Source organism: Lissotriton helveticus, chromosome 5_1 (assembly GCF_964261635.1).
Source record: "Lissotriton helveticus chromosome 5_1, aLisHel1.1, whole genome shotgun sequence".
NCBI classification, from domain to species: domain Eukaryota; kingdom Metazoa; phylum Chordata; class Amphibia; order Caudata; family Salamandridae; genus Lissotriton; species Lissotriton helveticus.
The window spans coordinates 1,184,031,531-1,184,051,713 of record NC_136065.1 but is presented as its reverse complement, the minus strand read 5'-3'; the positions used below and the strand labels follow the sequence as shown (position 1 = coordinate 1,184,051,713).

The 20,183-nt window shown below is 47.0% G+C and overlaps 1 protein-coding gene across 1 annotated transcript in view; it reads right to left on the bottom strand.

Annotated features, from left to right (window-relative positions):
- Positions 1 to 5,299: 5,299 nt before the first annotated feature.
- The window catches only part of LOC144755202 (zinc finger BED domain-containing protein 6-like), a 142,702-nt gene continuing 127,818 nt past the window's right edge, over positions 5,300 to 20,183 (bottom strand). The window contains exon 2 of the mRNA XM_078643892.1: positions 5,300 to 7,819. Coding sequence (XP_078500018.1) covers positions 5,585 to 7,807 — 2,223 coding nt within the window. The 5' untranslated portion in view covers positions 7,808 to 7,819 and the 3' untranslated portion in view covers positions 5,300 to 5,584. The remainder of the gene's footprint in view (positions 7,820 to 20,183) is intronic.

The window sequence follows — 20,183 nt, the reverse complement described above, 5'->3', positions numbered from 1 at the left end:
GCGGGGCGCTGTAGGGTGCTGTGCTGTAGGGTGCTGTGCTGTAGGGTGCGGGGCGCTGCAGGGTGCGGGGCGCTGCAGGGTGCGGGGCGCTGCAGGGTGCGGGGCGCTGCAGGGTGCGGGGCGCTGCAGGGTGTGGGGCGCTGCAGGGTGCGGGGCGCTGCAGGGTGCGCTGTAGAGTGCGGTGCGCTGTAGAGTGCGGTGCGCTGTAGAGTGCGGTGCGCTGTAGAGTGCGGGGCGCTGTAGAGTGCGGGGCGCTGTAGAGTGCGGGGCACTGCGGTGCACTGTAGAGTGCATGGCGCTGTAGAGTGCATGGCGCTGCGGGGCGCTGAGAGGGTGGTGCTCTGTAGAGTGCGGGGCGCTGTAGAGTGCGGGGCGCTGTAGAGTGCGGGGCGCTGTAGAGTGCGGGGCACTGCGGGGCGCTGTCGAGCGCAGGGCGCTGTAGAGTGCATGGCGCTGCGGGGCGCTGAGAGCGTGCGTGCGCTGTAGAGTGCGTGCGCTGTAGAGTGCGTGCGCTGTAGAGCGCGGGCGCTGCAGAGCGCTGTAGAGCACGTTGCGCTGTAGAGCGCGGGGCGCTGTAGAGCGTGGGGCGCTGTAGAGCGCGTGGCGCTGTAGAGCGCGCGGCGCTGTAGAGTATGGGGCGCTGCGGTGCGCTGTAGAGTGCGGTGCGGTGCGCTGCGGGCGCTGTAGAGTGCGGGGCGCTAACAAATATGTAGGCACACGCTATAAATCTTAAAAAGCCAGCTGCCCCATAACCAGTAAGAACGAAACTGAAACTTACAAACTAACAAACTGTGGAAGTGTGTGTGTGTAAATCTGATTCTGCGCTGTAGGGCGCTGCGGGGCGCTGTAGGGTGCGGGGCGCTGCAGGGTGCGGGGCGCTGCAGAGTGCGGGGCGCTGCAGAGTGCGGGGCGCTGCAGAGTGCGGGGCGCTGCAGAGTGCGCTGTAGAGTGCGGGGCGCTGTAGAGTGCGGGGCGCTGTAGAGTGCGGGGCGCTGTAGAGTGCGGGGCGCTGTAGAGTGCGGGGCGCTGTAGAGTGCGGGGCGCTGTAGAGTGCATGGCGTTGCGGGGCGCTGAGAGCGTGGTGCGCTGTAGAGTGTGCGCTGTAGAGTGTGTGCGCTGTAGAGTGCGGGGCGCTGTAGAGTGCGGGGCGCTGTAGAGTGCGGGGCGCTGTAGAGTGCGGGGCGCTGTAGAGTGCGGGGCGCTGTAGAGTGCGGGGCACTGCGGGGCGCTGTCGAGCGCGGGGCGCTGTAGAGTGCATGGCGCTGCGGGCGCTGAGAGCGTGCGTGCGCTGTAGAGTGCGGGGCGCTGTAGAGTGCGGGGCGCTGCAGAGTGCGGGGCGCTGCAGAGTGCGGGGCGCTGCAGGGTGCGGGGCGCGGCAGGGTGCGGGGCGCGGCAGGGTGCGGGGCGCGGCAGGGTGCGGGGCGCGGCAGGGTGCGCTGTAGAGTGTGGTGCGCTGTAGAGTGCGCTGTAGAGTGTGGTGCGCTGTAGAGTGCGCTGTAGAGTGCGCTGTAGTGCGGTGCGCTGTAGAGTGCGCTGTAGAGTGCGGTGCGCTGTAGAGTGCGGTGCGCTGTAGAGTGCGGGCACTGTAGAGTGCATGGCGCTGTAGAGTACATGGCGCTGTAGAGTACATGGCGCTGCGGGGCGCTGAGAGCGTGGTGCGCTGTAGAGTGCGTGCGGGGCACTGCGGGGCACTGTAGAGTGCATGGCGCTGTAGAGTACATGGCGCTGCGGGGCGCTGAGAGGGTGGTGCTCTGTAGAGTGCGGGGCGCTGTAGAGTGCGGGGCACTGTAGGGCGCTGTCGAGCGCAGGGCGCTGTAGAGTGCATGGCGCTGCGGGGCGCTGAGAGCGTGCGTGCGCTGTAGAGTGCGTGCGCTGTAGAGTGCGTGCGCTGTAGAGTGCGTGCGCTGTAGAGTGCGTGCGCTGTAGAGCGCGGGCGCTGCAGAGCGCTGTAGAGCACGTTGCGCTGTAGAGCGCGGGGCGCTGTAGAGCGCGGGGCGCTGTAGAGCGCGCGGCGCTGTAGAGTATGGGGCGCTGCGGTGCGCTGTAGAGTGCGGTGCGGTGCGCTGCGGGCGCTGTAGAGTGCGGGGCGTTAACAAATATGTAGGCACTCGCTATAAATCTTAAAAAGCCAGCTGCCCCATAACCAGTAAGAACGAAACTGAAACTTACAAACTAACAAACTGTGGAAGTGTGTGTGTAAATCTGATTCTGCGCTGTAGGGCGCTGCGGGGCGCTGTAGGGTGCGGGGCGCTGCAGAGTGCGGGGCGCTGCAGAGCGCGGTGTAGAGTGCGTGGCGCTGTAGAGCGCGGTGTAGAGTGCGTGGCGCTGTAGAGCGCGGTGTACAGTGCGTGGCGCTGTAGAGCGCGGTGTAGAGTGCGTGGCGCTGTAGAGCGCGGTGTAGAGTGCGTGGCGCTGTAGAGCACGGTGTAGAGTGCGGGGCGCTGCAGAGTGCGGGGCGCTGTAGAGTGCGGGGCACTGCGGGGCGCTGTCGAGCGCGGGGCGCTGTAGAGTGCATGGCGCTGCGGGCGCTGAGAGCGTGCGTGCGCTGTAGAGTGCGGGGCACTGTAGAGTGCGGGGCGCTGCAGGGTGCGGGGCGCTGCAGGGTGCGGGGCGCGGCAGGGTGCGGGGCGCGGCAGGGTGCGGGGCGCGGCAGGGTGCGGGGCGCGGCAGGGTGCGGGGCGCTGCAGAGTGCGCTGTAGAGTGCGCTGTAGAGTGTGGTGCGCTGTAGAGTGCGCTGTAGAGTGTGGTGCACTGTAGAGTGCGCTGTAGAGTGTGGTGCGCTGTAGAGTGCGCTGTAGTGCGGTGCGCTGTAGAGTGCGCTGTAGAGTGCGGTGCGCTGTAGAGTGCGGGGCACTGTAGAGTGCATGCGCTGTAGAGTACATGGCGCTGCGGGGCGCTGAGAGCGTGGTGCGCTGTAGAGTGCGTGCGGGGCACTGCGGGGCACTGTAGAGTGCATGGCGCTGTAGAGTACATGGCGCTGCGGGCGCTGCAGAGCGCGGGGCGCTGTAGAGCGCAGGGCGCTGTAGAGCGCAGGGCGCTGTAGAGCGCAGGGCACTGCAGAGTGCGGTGCGGGCGCTGTAGAGTACGGGGCGCTGTAGAGTGCGGGGCGCTGTAGAGTGCGGGGCGCTGTAGAGTGCGGGGCGCTGTAGAGTGCGGTGCGCTGCGGGCGCCGCAGAGTGCGGGGCGCTGCAGAGTGCGGGGCGCTGCAGAGTGCGGGGCGCTGCAGAGTGCGCTGCAGAGTGTGGTGCGCTGTAGAGTGCGCTGCAGAGTGTGGTGCGCTGTAGAGTGCGCTGCAGAGTGTGGTGCGCTGTAGAGTGCGCTGCAGAGTGCGGTGCGCTGTAGAGTGCGGGGCACTGCGGGGCGCTGTAGAGTGTGGGCGCTGTAGAGTGCGCTGTAGAGCGCGCTGCGCTGTAGAGTGCGCTGCGCTGTAGAGTGCGCTGCGCTGTAGAGTGCGCTGTAGAGTGCGGTGTAGAGTGCGGGGCGCTGTAGAGTGCGGGGCGCTGTAGAGTGCGGGGCGCTGTAGAGTGCGGGGCGCTGTAGAGTGCGGGGCGCTGTAGAGTGCGGTGTAGAGTACGGTGCGCTGTTGAGTGCGGTGCGCTGTAGAGTGCGGGGCCCTGCGGGGAGCTGTGAGTATGGTGCGCTGTAGAGTGGGTGCGCTGTAGAGTGCGGGGCGCTGTAGAGTGCGGGGCACTGCGGGGCGCTGTCGAGCGCGGGGCGCTGTAGAGTGCGTGCGCTGTAGAGTGCGTGCGCTGTAGAGTGCGTGCGCTGTAGAGTGCGTGCGCTGCAGAGCGCGGGGCGCTGCAGAGCGCTGTAGAGCGCTGTAGAGTGTGTGGCGCTGTAGAGCGCGGTGTAGAGAGCGTGGCGCTGTAGAGCGCGGTGTAGAGTGCGTGGCGCTGTAGAGCGCGGTGTAGAGTGCGTGGCGCTGTAGAGCGCGGTGTAGAGTGCGTGGCGCTGTAGAGCACGGTGTAGAGTGCGGGGCGCTGCAGAGTGCGGGGCGCTGCAGAGTGCGGGGCGCTGCAGAGTGCGGGGCGCTGTAGAGTGCGGGGCGCTGTAGAGTGCGGGGCGATGCGGGGCGCTGTAGAGTGCGGGGCGCTGCGGGCGGTGTCGAGCGCGGGGCGCTGTCGAGTGCGGGGTGCTGTAGAGCGCAGGGCGCTGCGGGGCGCTGTCGAGTGCGGGGCGCTGTCGAGTGCAGGGCGCTGCGGGGTGCTGTAGAGTGCGGGGCGCTGCAGGGTGCGGGGCGCTGCAGGGTGCGGGGCGCTGCAGGGTGTGCGGCGCTGCAGGGTGCGGGGCGCTGCAGGGTGCGGGGCGCGGCAGGGTGCGGGGCGCTGCGGGGTGCTGTAGAGTGAGGGGCGCTGTAGAGTGAGGGGCGCTGTAGAGTGAGGGGCGCTGTAGAGTGCGGGGCGCTGTAGAGTGCGGGGCGCTGTAGAGTGCGGTGTAGAGTACGGTGCGCTGTTGAGTGCGGTGCGCTGTAGAGTGCGGGGTGCTGTAGAGTGCGGGGCGCTGCGGGGCGCTGTAGAGTGCAGGGCGCTGCGGGGCGCTGTAGAGTGCAGGGCGCTGCGGGGCGCTGTAGAGTGCAGGGCGCTGTCGAGCGCGGGGCGCTGCGGGGCGCTGTAGAGTGCGGGGTGCTGAGAGCGCAGTGCGCTGTAGAGCGCGGGGCGCTGTAGAGTGCGGGGCGCTGTAGAGTGCGGTGCGCTGCTCTGTAGAGTGCGGGGCGCTGTAGAGTGCGGGGCGCTGTAGAGTGCAGTGCTATGTGATGTAGAATACTGTGTGCTGTAGAGTGCTGTACATTGTAGAGTGCTGTATGCCGCAGAGCGTTGTGTGCTGCAGAATGGTGTGTGCTGTAGAATGGTGTGTGTTGTAAAATAGTGTGTGCTGCACTGCCCCATAACCAGTAAGAACAAAAAACGAAACTTTAAAACTGCAACAAAGTAGCACACTGTAGAAGCCTTGTGTAAAACTGAAACTGACGAGGCAGGAGATGGGCTGTGCGCGCCCACGAGGTGAAATCCGAGCTCTGCGCTCGTGCACCCCCTCGTGTCCACATTCCCAAATACGGGCAACATTAGTTGTCTTGCTGACAGCTTTCAATGCTTTCGCATTGAAAGCTAGGTCAGCTCGACCTAAAAACGCGGAAAGCAAAAGACACACGAAGAGGGAGCCCAGTTACTGAGAGGATTTTTTCCAACTTAAATGTGAATAAATAGTATTGAGGTTTATTTATCTATTTCAGAGGTAAAGCAAACAGACAAGTGCCTAAAAAAAAAAAAAAAGGATTGTTTAACTCCAATTAATGAAACTATTGCAGGTAAGAAAAACATGTTTATTGTGCTATTAAGCCATAAAGCGACATGTCCACACAAATTAAAACAAAACAAATACTGAAGCTACCAAATTACCACACATTATACTTTTTGCTCTGAGGCCAAATGTAAACCTGAGAAAGCAAGATGAAACAAACTCTTCGGGAAGTCCAAATGTAAAGAATCAGATGCAGGCCAGGCTGTGCACAGCCAGGCCAGAGCCTGACATGCATCAGGCTAATAAAGGTTTAAGCCTGCATAGCGTGAAAGTCGCATCTTATGGATCATAAACGATAATAGTCCTCATCATCAGTCTCAAGCTCAGCTGCACTGTCTGGAATCTGCTCCGGCAAGAGGATGTAGTCATTAGGGAGAAGGTGGTGGTTCATCCTCAGAAATGTAAGCCGTGACATTTTCTCGGTGTACTCACAGATTTCCTTGGCATTCAAAACGGCCTGAGCTGCACGGATAACCCTTTTAGGCTGGACAGTAGTTGGTGGGCAACCAAGAATCTCAACAGCTACACGAGAAAGTAGTGGCCAAAATTCTTCTTTGCCTTTCCAATAATGCAAGGGCTCCTCAAATACATCAATCACATAAACGTCCTGCATGTATGCCGCCACCATTGCATGGGCGTTGTCAGGAGTTATTCGTCCTGTGCTTAGAAGGCTGATGTTTGAAAGCTGACTCCAAAGCCTGCTGCTCTTGCTAATAGTATCCGAACATTTGGCAGACTGGTGGGACACCTTTGGGACTAATGAAAGTGTCCCACTTGAAGTACTGGGAACAGCTGTGCCTTTTCTGTACTCATGCTCTTTTAAGTCCAAAACAGATTGTAGTCTAGTCTGCAAAATGTCTTTGCATCTCTGGATAGTGACCTCTGGACTCTGACAAGAAGTCATCCTAGACACCTGGTCCCTGAAGCGAGGGTCCAGAAAAGTGGCAAGCATATAATGGTCATTGTCCTTTATGTATTTGATGCAGGCATCATCAGTTAAAGAAGAAAGCATCTTATTTGTCATCTCGCTCAGCTTTTCATTGTGCTGGCCACACTCATGTTGCACAGTGATGAGGCTATTCTCCAACAGGCATATTAAGGGCAAGATTTCACTAATACCAGCTTCCTCTCGACTAGCCCTCACTGTTGCTTCCTCAAATGGGGATAAGATTTTGCACAAAAAACTGTTCAGCTTCCACTGACTTTCTGTCAAGGCAGTGCCCTTCAAGTCCTTTGCACGCGGTGTTGACATGGTATATTTGATGATAGCCTTCCTTTGCTCATGAAGGCGTTCTAACATGTGCAAAGTCGACTTCCACCTATTTGGGGCATCCAACTTAATTCTGTGTTTAGGTAAGTTGTACTGTTTCTGATAAACAGACAAAGCTTTGAGAGCCCTGTGAGAGTGGCTGAAGTGCGAGCAGATCTTGCGTGCAGTGGTTAGGAGGTCCACAATATCTGGAGAGGAAGTCAGGAATCTGATTACCACCAAACTGAGCGTACGTGCAAAACAGGGGATGGGCTTGATATTTAGTATTTTGAGGGCATTTAGGAAGTTGGGGTTATTGTCACACGTCACAAATTCAGCTTGCAGGAAACGAGGACTGAACCAATCTTTTATCACATGATCCAATTTACTTGCAATATCTTGTGCATTTAAATACTCCTCCTCAAATAATTGCATGCACAAAACTGCTTGCTTACGCACAGAATGTGATGCTGTGCCATGGCTTGCAAAACCAGCATCAAATGATCTGAAGGACACCCAGTGAGCAGTGACGCACAAATAGATCGCCATGTCTGCACTTGACCATATGTTCGTAGTGAGATGCAATTTTTTCCCCACCATTTGCTTCAGTGCTTTGCATAGTTGCGATAGCACCTGATGATACAGTTCAGGTAAAGCAGTTTCCGCAAAGAAACGGCAGCTTGGTACCTCCCACTCCTGGGCACCAGCTGCTATCAATTCAAGGAGGCCCTTATTCTCCACAAAAGAAAGCGGAAGTACGTCCACAATCAACATCTTTGCCAGTTTTGAATTAAATAGCCGCACTCTCTCATGTGTTCTTGGGCACTTTTCACTTTCACAAAACGCTTCTTCAGTTAGCAGCCAACTTCTGCTATCATCCTCTTCACTAGCTGTCACATCATTGCGCATTGCATCATTGTGTACTATTGGTTCCTCTTCACTGCAGATTGATTCGGAAGACGTGCTACTAATTGACAGTGCACATATATTTCCTCCTTCATTTCCGTCAATGTTCAAGGTTGTGAGGGAGTGAGATGGACAATTTACTAAGGACAAAATGTGATCTGTACCCAATATTCGCTTAGTCTCAATGCTGGGCCACGTTGGTACATACTCCTGCAGCTGATGGCGTTTCCACTCTATTTCTTCTTCAGTCAAAGAAAATGAAGATGAAGGTGAGTCTCCTGATGAGGTAGGGAAAGTTTGGATCTCATCATCATGGATAGGATTCCTTTTAGAGCCATTAGGCATTGTGTCCATTGGCGGTAAAGTCTAAAAATAAAAAGAAGGGATATCATATTTAACATGAGAATAATTTACTCAATGGAACAACTCTATAAAAGTCAATGTCTTGCCTACCCTTATAACCGGCAAAATTGTTATATATACACACATTATATATATATATATATATATATATATACATACAAACCTATATACATACACACATATATATATATACATACACACACATACAGGTCATGTGATCAAGACCAGAGTGGGGGTCGAAACGCGTAATGGCAGACTTGCTGGGCACTAAATAAACATCACTTGATTGGCACCAAGAATCTGGGGTCCGCTTTTCGTCCGTGAGGTACTACTGTTGGCGGTGCATTTTGCACATATATGTATATACACCCATACATAATGTGTGTGTATATGTATGTATGTGTATGGGTATATATATATATACACACATACACACACATATATACACACACACATACACACACATATATACACACACACACATACACACACATATATATATACTATGGTGGAACATTGTCTGAATAATAATGTTTTTTTGTTTAATAACAAGGTTTATAGACAACTAAGAGGTGTGGCCATGGGGCATGTTTCTCCCCCAGCTACGCGGGATTGCACGTGGGCTGGTGGGAGGAACATGTCCTCAGGGTTCAACACGCGGAGGCTTGGAACACCAATATTGTGAAATATATGAGGTATATAGACGACATATTTATCATTTGGAGAGGAAGTCTGATGGATGCACAACACTTTGTGGAAACTATCAACATTAATGAATTCAATTTGACATTCAGTGCTGAAATAAGTGACAAGAAGATCAGCTTCTTGGATGTGCAGGTAGAAATAGTAAATAACATACTTACTACGAGCCTGTTTAGGAAGAACACGGCAGGTAATTCTATCCTGCATGCACGTAGCTTTCACCCTGAGCACACCATTAGAGCAATCCCCTATAGGGAATTCCTCAGAATTCACAGGACATGTAGCACGGTGAAACTCAGGGACCAACACCAAAATGAAGCAATACAACGGTTACAAGCCAGAGGCTATAAACTGAGCGCACTTAAAGCGAAACTGAGAGCTAATAAGTTAGATCGGCATAGTTTATTAAGTGCCCCTATCTCTGACCCCCAGTCAGAAAAATCCAATGAAAATAGCAATGCCATAAGACTGATCACAAGCTATAGCCGCCAAGCACGCCAAATCTCCAATTTGGTTAGGGGTCAGTGGCCTGTTATTCTAACAGACCCTGTACTTAAGGACATTTTGCCCAACAAACCCACTGTGACCTATAGGAGGGCATTCAGCATGCGTAATGAACTAGTCTCAAGCTCACCGGAGGTACCCAAAAATGATGATTGGTTATCACCCAGAAAAGGTTTTTTCCGATGTATTACATGCCGCGCCTGTAAATTTGGCGTGAACACCAAAACATATCTGACCCCTTTTGACTCTAAACCTGTTACCATCAAGGCCCACTCTACATGTAAAACTGAACTAGCAGTATATGTACTTACTTGCACGTGCAATCTGCGTTACGTTGGTAGCACTAAACTTCCAGTGCACCAGCGCATCCTTCAGCACCTGAGGGCCATAGTGAACTGCGACCAGAGCTACCCTGTAGCTCGACATTTTGACCAACATCACAATAGGAATGTCAGACCTAAATTACTTTGTGATTGATGCAGTGAGAACCAGTAAGAAAGGTGGCGATTATGAAAAGAGACTAAGACAACTAGAGTCACTGTACATTGTACGATTAAACAGTAAAACCCCGGGAGGTTTAAATATGGGAGAAGATTTGAGCAATTTTTTTGTAATTAGTGTCCCTAATTTTGTGAGTATAAGATCGCTAGTACATCTGAGCAGTCAAACCAACACATTCTGTGACTATTGAAGATAATCTAACCCTCCATCTAATCACGATTGTTCACCTTACCGTGCAGACATTTAAGTAACATACTATATGCATAGACCTTGATAACAGTCATGTGATATTAAGTCTAGCATTTGTCCATTTCACTATGTCAGATACTGTTGCAAATTAAGATGTGAAGTAACATCCTAAGATTAAGATTTTAATGTCATATCTGTTATCTAACGCATATTATGATTGTATTTTTAGTTATTCACATTTAGATCACTCCTTCACTATTAATTTAATTGATTTATGATTTTCGTAAATAATGGACTACTTATTAGCACGATTGTGTGCAACAAATTTGTATTTATGACATACTTTGATTTGAACATTATGCGCGTTTCACCACGGGGTAGCCATTCTCAGGATCTGTTTTGGATACATGTGATCATTTACATTTCTCTATGGCATTTCTTATATAATTAGGAATGCACATGTGTTGGATGAAGTATTATTTTGATTACGCTCATCGTTATATTGTATTTGTACAGACATATTCAATAACCATATATGAATTGTCTATTGATTTAAGTATTTGTACTTTATAATATGATTCACAGTTTAAGATGAAGCGTACATATCAGGTCCGATGTCATTTTGACATAATTGATTTTTGAAAGTTTAATGATTATCATCCATATACAGTTTGTATTTGCACTGTTATAGTTTTGTAATAGGTTTGACCATTCCAAAATGGCCCCCATAGACGGTGTATACATTGTATACAACACTGATTTAAGTCCCTCGTTTATGTTGATGTATCCTAATTTTGCATTGGGCGCGCTTTTTCAAATTGAGTAATTGATATTTAAGTATGTACAAGTCCCTTTCCCCGCTGACAGTGAGCAAGGGTGTTCACGCCCGAAACGCGTCTGTTCGACGATTTTTTGCACCCCTGCACTTTATGATTGAGTAAATAAAGAATCATAACCCGAAGACTGGCTTTGTGACGTGTATATCGTCGTCTGCGTACTGGTGAGCGTGCATGAGGCTGAATGCACAGTGACCGGTTGGAGTGATATATATATATATATACACACATATATATATATATATACACACACATATATATATACATATACACACACATATATATATATATATATATATATGTATATATATATATATATGTGTGTGTGTGTATATATGTGTGTGTATGTGTGAATATATGTGTGTATGTGTACATATGTGTGTGTGTGTATATATACCCATACACATACATACATATACACACATTATGTATGGGTGTATATACATATATGTGCAAAATGCACCGCCAACAGTAGTACCTCACGGACGAAAAGCGGACCCCAGATTCTTGGTGCCAATCAAGTGATGTTTATTTAGTGCCCAGCAAGTCTGCCATTACGTGTTTCGACCCCCACTCTGGTCTTGATCACATGACCTGTATGTGTGTGTATGTATATATGTGTATGTATATATGTGTGTGTGTATATATATATATATATATATATATATATATATATATATATATATTACCTACTGGCGGTCGCCAGTAGGTAGTTATAGTTAGGATCGTTTTCCATAGGAAATCCGCAACATTCTATTCGGAATAACTTTGGCGCCTAATGAGGGATCTGCCTGTAATTTTCCTTAACTTTGCCTCGGTGCGCTGCGCTCCGCTCCTTCCCTGAAAGTTTTGGGGGGATCCGTCAAGCAGGGGCCGAGATAAAAGGGGGGTCCCAAATCGTGTTTTCCCCATGTTAATTTCCATAGGGCGGTTGGACTTACTTTTAGCCCGAACGGCTGAATGGATTTCCACCAAACTTGGCAAAATTGTAGGGACTGGTACCCCGATGTGCCTTTGCTATGTCTCAAGATATATGCTCCAGTGGTTTTTACGAAAATTAACTTTGAAAAAAAATATATTGGGCTACATTGGACTATATATATATATGTTAGAGCCCAAATGTAGCCCAATGTAGCCCAAAGATGGCCACCAGAGACAAAAAAAACAAATGTAGCCCAAATATCAGCCAGATGTAGCCCAACTATAGCCCAAAGACAGAATGTCCCAGAGTGTTCTAAAGAACAACTAGAACGCTAACAGTCTTACTTATGACAAAAGTATGGCACACCTGAAGTCATCTTGATTGGAATAAAGTGGTAACACTTAATACATTTAATTTGAAAAGGAACAAAATGAGGGGTTTCATTTTGCCTTAGAAATTATATTATATATATATATATATATATATATATATATATATATATATATATATTCACTGAAAAAACCATAGGTTACACACCAGTTATAGCTAGGAATTAGCATTTAAAAAACCTTTGAAATTCACTGAAAAAAACATAGGTTTAACACCAGTTATAGTTAGCTGGAAATTTTACTCGCATAAAACCATTGAAATTCCCACGTTATAGTTAGTTGGACTCACTATAACTTGCACGTCTGCAATGCACTGCTGATGACGTCACATATTACATCACTCAAGACAGTGTTTTTTTTTTTTAATTGATTGGTTAACTGGCTTATTAAGTATATCTTAGTGAATACATATGTTATGTTATGTTATTCTGAATTTGTAGAGCGCACGTTCACCGAATGGTTTCTTGGCGCTGTGTGTGCCGCTGGGGAACCCGTCCTGGCTTTCCCTGTGAGATGGTCCCTGTTGGGCATCCCCAAGGTGAAGCCAGGCATCCCCAGCAGCGAGGGGGCCGTTGTGGAAATTAAGCAAGCTATTGCCCAGAGTTGCAGCGTGGGACCTATGGTTAGAGAGGCACCGAGGCGAGATTTATCGAACCCGCTGACAATCGTTCCGTACCCTGCCGTGTCGGGACTTGAACCCTGGTCCCGGGCCGACCTCTGCTTCTGGGTCTGCCGCCTCTAACCGGTGAGCCACACTTCTCCACTTCTCCATATATTAGCGAGTGATGTTTAAATATATGCATGAGTGATGCAATATGTGACGTCATCAGCAGTGCATTGCAGACGTGCAAGTTATAGTGAGTCCAACTAACTATAACGTGGGAATTTCAATGGTTTTATGCGAGTAAAATTTCCAGCTAACTATAACTGGTGTTAAACCTATGGTTTTTTCAGTGAATAAATATATATATATATATATATATATATATACACATACGCATATACACACACACACGCACATATATATATATATATATATATATATATATATATATACATACACACAGAAACCTTCCTCCACAAGAAAAGAAGCAGGAGCCCAGGAGAGTAGGTAAGACGGGTTTTATTGACACAAAGGCAGTCCCAGTTGCGGCAAATGCATTTCGGCGTGAAGCCTTCTTCGGTACCCAACACCAGGAGCCCTCATCCGTATTCTGTCCCTGCCGCCTCTGATGAAAGAGTTGGCGTGGCCCGCCCCTCCCCCTGCCAATAAGACACACCTGTCGCAGTCCGTTTTAACTCCAGGGACTGCAACTCCCAAAAGGCCATGTGGATGCAGCGATTCGGGTCTGTGAAATAGGGAGGGTGTGAAGAAAATCCCCACCGCGGTCACACAGCAGGACGCAATGGCTGAGCCTTTTCCTGCCGTCTTGTCAACAAGTCCGTCCCCCTGCTCCCCAATACGCCACAGCCTCGCACCCAGAAGGTCCAATGTGCAGGGATCAAAAGTGCTTTCAGCACAATGTCCAAGTCGAGGTAAATTACCTCACTGCGCGGGTCCTCTGTTAGCAAAGCGGGAACTGGATTATCCCTACCGGGAAAACGTGAATGCCGTGAGGCGGAAGCCAGCAGTTATATATAAAAATATATATATATATATATACACACGCACACACTGACTAAGGCTCACGCCGAAACTCGTCTTGTGCTTTTTTCCCCACAATAAACCCCCGTGAAATCTCCTAACGCCTTGAGTGCTGCTTCTTTTCGTGCAAGTTGAGAAAAGTTTGAGCGTCATATATATATGATGTGCAATATTAGTGTATTGTCTACAAAAAACTATGATTAACTAATGTTGTCGTTTAAGCATTAGCACTTTTTTTTGGATATATAGTAGATCCAAGCACTAGCACTTTTTTTGTTAGGGCTCTGTGCAATATATAGAGTGATTGTTTACAGTAAGAGATTATTATTGTTTACAAATAGATGTGCAATAACACCTTAGCTGCTTTGGAACGTCCAGCTCCAGTGCTGAACGTTCCATTGCGCAGGTGCAGTTGGAACGTCCAACGGCCGACGGCAGCACTCCCGAGGTAGTGGTGCCGTCGGCCGTTGGTATAGGCGCAGCACTTAAGAGGCTAAGAGATTATTGTTTACAAATAGATGTGCAATATGAGTGGATTGTTTACAAAAGAGTCCATTGTGTTCATAACATATTTAAGCACTAGCACTTTAATTGTGGGCCAAATGCAATCTATAGAGCAGTTGTTTACAGTAAGGGACTATTATCGTCTACAATCAAGCACTTGCACTTTATGATGAAATTATGAGGTGGTAAGAAATAGAAGAGCGGTAGTAGTAATTGTTTTCCCATACCAATTAAATTTATCTAATTTAGCCACAGAGCAAACTAAGATAGATGATGGAATTTGTTGTCTGTGGCCTAAATTTAAGTAATGAACTGAGAACGTAGTTTGTGCAGAGAAAGATAAGAAATTGTAAATAATCCTCTTTTAAAAATTCATCAAGGCAAGCATGGCTTAGGGGCACTGGCCAAGAAAATTGTTGAACCTTTACTGCTTGTACTATCGATAATGATGTTCGTAATGCACTTGCATATTTTAAGATGGAATATTTATGTTTGATACCCTGTTTTTTAAGGTTTGCGCCGAAACAGACAGTATTGTTTCATTGTTACAGCACAAAAGTTCCTTTTAACTTGAGTGTTAAAATGGCCGCTTCATTAACAGGCAACTTGTTGAGCCTTTTATGGTCCTTTTACTATGTTCATTACCATACCTGTGTACTTATAGAAGCATTCAATGGCAGTACAAACATCGTGATCAAGGGAGCATGACTTCAGAAACGTGTTGATGGATGTAACAAATACTAAATAAAAAGCCTAATTGAAAGATATCCACGTACGAGTGCCGGATGACTTCTTTGAATAAACAAAAGAAATCCTATTTCGAATATATATATATATTTTTTTTTCACTGAAAAAACCATAGGTTTCACAATCGTTATAGTTAGGAATTAGCATTTAAAAACCTTTGAAATTCCCTGAAAAAACCATAGGTTTCACATTTGTTATAGTTAGGAATTAGCATTTAAAAACCTTTGAAATTCCCTGAAAAAAACAAGAAACAATTGGCCTTCCCAGGGATCCGTCTTTATTTTTGTGTAGATTGTGTAAAAGATATAGTACAAGTATTGTTCTGGTTCTGATTACCAGATACAATTGCAAAGGTGGAGACATGATGGTTTATTGTCAGATAACGAATACAAATTTTTGAAATGTGACCACCCCAAGCTGGCGGTCCTATATCTTTTACCCAAGCTACACAAAAATAAAAGACAGACCCCCAGGAAGACCAATTGTTTCTTCCATGGGTAGCACATATGAAAACACTTCTAAATATATCGATCACTTTTTAAGGTCATATGTAGAACAATTACCATCGTATCTTCAAGATACAAGAGACTTCTTCAGAATCATTGAACCCATCCAGTGGGATGAGAGTATGTGGCTAATGAGGTTAGACGTAAATAGTCTGTACACGCATATACCCCACAATTTAGGTGTGATGGCAAATCAACATTTCCTAAAACAACGGGATGTTAGATATTTAATGCACACCAACATGCTTGTCGAAATGATGCACACTTGTCTTTCCAGCAACGATTTCCTGTTTAATCACGTGGTCTATTGCCAAGCCCGGGGACTGCGATGGGAACCTGCTTCGCCCCCAGCTATGCGGGTTTATACCTAGGCTGGTGGGAGGAGCAGGTGGCCAGTAACATCTTGGCCTTTACCCGGAACGTAGTCCTCTGGGCCAGGAACATAGACGACGTGTTTTGTCTGTGGAAGGGAAGTAGGGAAGCTGCATTGCAATTTGTCACCGATTAGAATCAGAATGATTGCAATCTCAAATTTACTAGTATTATAGACAAACAGTCTATCGAATTCTTAGATGTGTTGGTGTCAGCTGAAAATGGGCGACTCAATAGCAGGCTGTTTCGCAAGCCAATGGCAGGCAACAGCCTGCTACATGCGTCAAGCTGTCACCCAAAAAACTTGATTTGCAGCATACCTTTCGGTGAATGATTGCGCGCAAAGAGAAATTGTGGAACCACTGCAGACTTTGACAGAGATGTGCGTGATGAAGGAAAGATTTGAGGAAAGGGGCTCTTCGGCAAAAGTGGTCGAACAAGCCTGCATCAAGGTCAAAAGTGTTAATAGGAGTGATCTCCTTATTCCCAAATCCCCAACTAATAGTGACGAGGGACCCATCAGATGTATTACCACTTATTCCAACCAATCATGGCAGGTGAGAAAAAGTCTAAAAAAAATATTGGCATGTGTTGAACCTCGACTGTGCATTGAGAGATGCAGTCGGGAGTCAACCAATGATCACTTTCAGAAAGTGCCCAGCATTAAAAGACATGCTCTGCAGCAATATGGTGAGAGACAAAAAAGATGCTAAAGCCATTAAGGGTTTTTTTACCTGTCGATCCTGCAAAGCCTGAAGGACAGTGTCAATAGGAAAGAACTTATCTTATCTAACAATCAGAGAGCATTCAGTATTCAGAAACACTCGACGTGTAAATCTGATTTTTGTGTATACGCACTACAATGCCCCTGCCCTTTAGTATACATCGGCAGTACCAAACATCCAGTGAGGAAACGTGTCCTTGAGCATATGAGAGCGATCACTAATGAGGATAGAAACTATCCCATTGCCAAGGACTTTCACCAAAAGAATCTCAGCTCACTACAATTTTGCGCTTTAGAAAGGATTCCCCTGTCAGAACGCGGTGGGAATAGGCTCAGACAGTTACGTCAACTCGAGTCCAAGTTCATAATCAAATATTATACCGTGCAACCGTTGGGGTTAAACAAAGATGAAGAATTATCTGTTCATTTGGGTTAAGCCCCTTCAGAATTATCTTAGTAAACAAAGCTGGACACTGTAAAACTGTCAAAATGAAGCTTTGTATGCAGTTCTTGAAAAATTGTTTGTACACTTTAGTGACTTTATTTTTATATTTGTAGGAGACGTATATGTCAGTACACAGTAAGGATGTGAAACCATTGGCTGCTGAATGATATGAATCTACATAAGCAGTTGCATCTCTGCCATCAGAACTTTGAGTATCAAGACATTATGGAAGTGTCAATTTTGATTATGGGCCCACTGTGGCAGAATTGTGACTTGTATATAGACTATGTACATTTGTTCTGGTAACATAATTTGAAATTTAGCAACTATACAATGAGGCGTTTTTAAGCCCACTAGGGCAGAATTGTACAGTTTGCAAATAACAACGTGCAACGCATAGCGTGTTATACAAATCTAAACCCTATAGGGATTTGTTTTGCAACGTTCAAATTATAATTATTATTTAATAATTCCCATGTCAGTGAGGTTTTCAATTTAGCCTCAATTATAGTTGATATCACTTTACCAATGTGGCTTATGAAACATTGAGAAATGCAGACACTTGCTTTATCTAATAAGACATTTGAACATTTAAAGATGGCCGCCATACAGTGGTTCAATATTCATCTGTGAAGGAACAAGTGGTCCTACTTTTATATTTATGGTTTGTTCACTTTATAAACTTTGAATGCAAAAACTATTGTTACCCGTGACCAAGGTGCGGCTGCACCGAAACGCGTCGGGTGTTTTTTGGCATCCCTGTGTGTTAAATAAATCTTCACGCTAACTAAATTTGGGCTCGAGCGGACTTCTTTCGAACTGAAAAGTTGCTGTTACTTGACACACATATACATATATATATATATATATATATATATATATATATACACATATATATGCAAAAAAGAAGGAGAGAACTCAGCTCCTGTTAGAGCACTCAACACCAGCGACACTCTAGATCTGCTCACCTCAAATGTCTAGTCCTATGCTTAAAGACTTTGCTGTTTAAATGGCAAAAGACTGTCATTTTCTATCTCGGCGTGGATAGCACTGTGCTAATCCTATGCTTAAAAACTTTGATAGAAAAACAGACATTTGAGGTGAGCAGATCTAGAGTGTCGCTGGTGTTGAGTGCTCTAACAGGAGCTGCTTTCCACCTAAACTGAGACCTACCCAGAGGTCTCTCCTTTTTTGCATAATTTATGCGTCACTCCATGCCTGAAAGGGTTTTGTTTTGACTTAATACTGGGTGCTCCTTTGTGTCTGGACAAAGCTATACCTCTCTGAAGAGCTCTAATTAGAGCGAAACACGGTGTCAGAGGTTGCTTTTATTCATTTCAGGTTGGCTTGAGTTGGTATTTTACCAATTCAAAGCTGTAATATTGTGCCTGGAGTGATAAATGGCTTTTGTTATTTTACAGCTCGGCAAGGACTGCACTGTACTAGTCCTATGCTTAAAGACGTTGCTGTTTAAATGGCAAAAGACTGTCATTTTCTATCTCGGCGTGGATAGCACTGTGCTAATCCTATGCTTAAAAACTTTGATAGAAAAACACATATATATATATACACACACATACACACATACACACACACACACACACACACACACACACACACACACACACACACACACACATACTCGCACACATACATATATAACTCAAAATGTCCATAGTTCAGCATGCTCTAAGGAAACCATCCAAGGAGCGGCAATAGGACTCTTATTCTGAGACAAAGGGAGTCTAAATGCATTATAGACTTTCAAACCAAAAACCAGGGGGTTTGAACCAGAAAGAGGAGCTATCAATACATCTCAAAGAATAGGAGTCATGGCCCAAGTCTTCCTGATTCTGTCTCTACATGTCACCGTTTAGGACTTTCCCTTTGTTGCACCAACAGTTAATGCATTTCTCTCAATTATGTCTTTGGTATTGATCTCGATCCTTTTTCTCATGAACAATCCCCCCCCCACCTTTTCTTTCTTCCATTCTTAAGACAAACACATTCACTATTTTAACTTTCTTTAGAGTCAGAAAGAAATACTACAGGAATGAAGGCCTGTTTTTAATCACTATCTCTCTTTCTCTTTTTATGTCTCACAGGAGGAAAGGAAGGGGTCCATTCAGCGATATCCACCAGCACATACAACCTACCCTTATTCTTCTCATTCTCCACATGAGCACTTCGTCACTGCACAATATGTGGTAATGTGTTTTGTGCATAACATCACAATGCAAGTGTCGGGACTATCACACCATGTTTTTTTTAGATACAGTACTGCAGATTTCGTCATGTCACTTGCAATATTGGACTCGTGAAGTTTAGTCCACTGCTCTTGGGACGTCTTATGCATTATGTACTGTTCTTCTGATTGCAATCTCACAATAGGCTAACGTATGTATGTATCTATGTGATACACAGTGTTTGCACACTAGAGTTTACCAGTGCCGCCATGGCATACTCGGGGCTAATCACACGCAGCAGTGTGAACTGTGTCTCTGGAATGTTTTGTTTACTCTCAAAGCATACAGTATTTTTCATAGTATATTTTATATGTACTACTGCGCATCATGCATATTATATACGGTGTAACATCACCAATGCTTTCTTGACAGCGCATACTTGTTAATACGGTCAGACCACACATGCTATAACGGGCGCAGCCTGTTTCTGGTCTTTCACTGCGTGCCACTGAGTTCCTGTTCCGGTTGCTACAGCAACACAGAAAGCACAACACTTAATACGTTGTCAGGCAGCGCACCTAAACTTACGACACACTCCGCAATTTCTTGTGCACACGTTCATTTATGCAGGACATTTCGGCCTAACACAACCAGTATGGTGATACAGTTGAACGAATGAATTTTCGACTGCATAATTGGTCTGAATATTTGAATGTTATTTAAATCTCATCATGCAATCTTTGCACAGTGACTTTTGCTTCACGAAAAATAAGGTGATATTTATCAATATGCTATTTTGTCTGGACACTTTGTTGTTTCAATTATCATGATGTAATGCATAATGTGAAATGTAGGATTTTTGAACTTTAAGACTCATCCACAGTCCCATTTCTATGACCGCTTAACTTTGCAGAGTTTGGTTTTTCCTGAGAGCGCGCTAAACTATGAACATTTGGAGTTTTATTCCCCATGCCGGTATACTCCGCCGGCGTGTGCGCCACTCTCCATGGGTCTGAGAAGTCCGAAAGAAGTGGTGAAGGAGTGGTGTATGTGTATATGTGTATATATGTATATATGTAAAAGGCCAAGATGTTAACGGCCACCTGCTCCTCCCACCAGCCCAGGAATAATCCCGCGTAACTGATCATCCAAAGTTGCCAATATTATATTTATTGCCCAAACTGCACAAAGACGC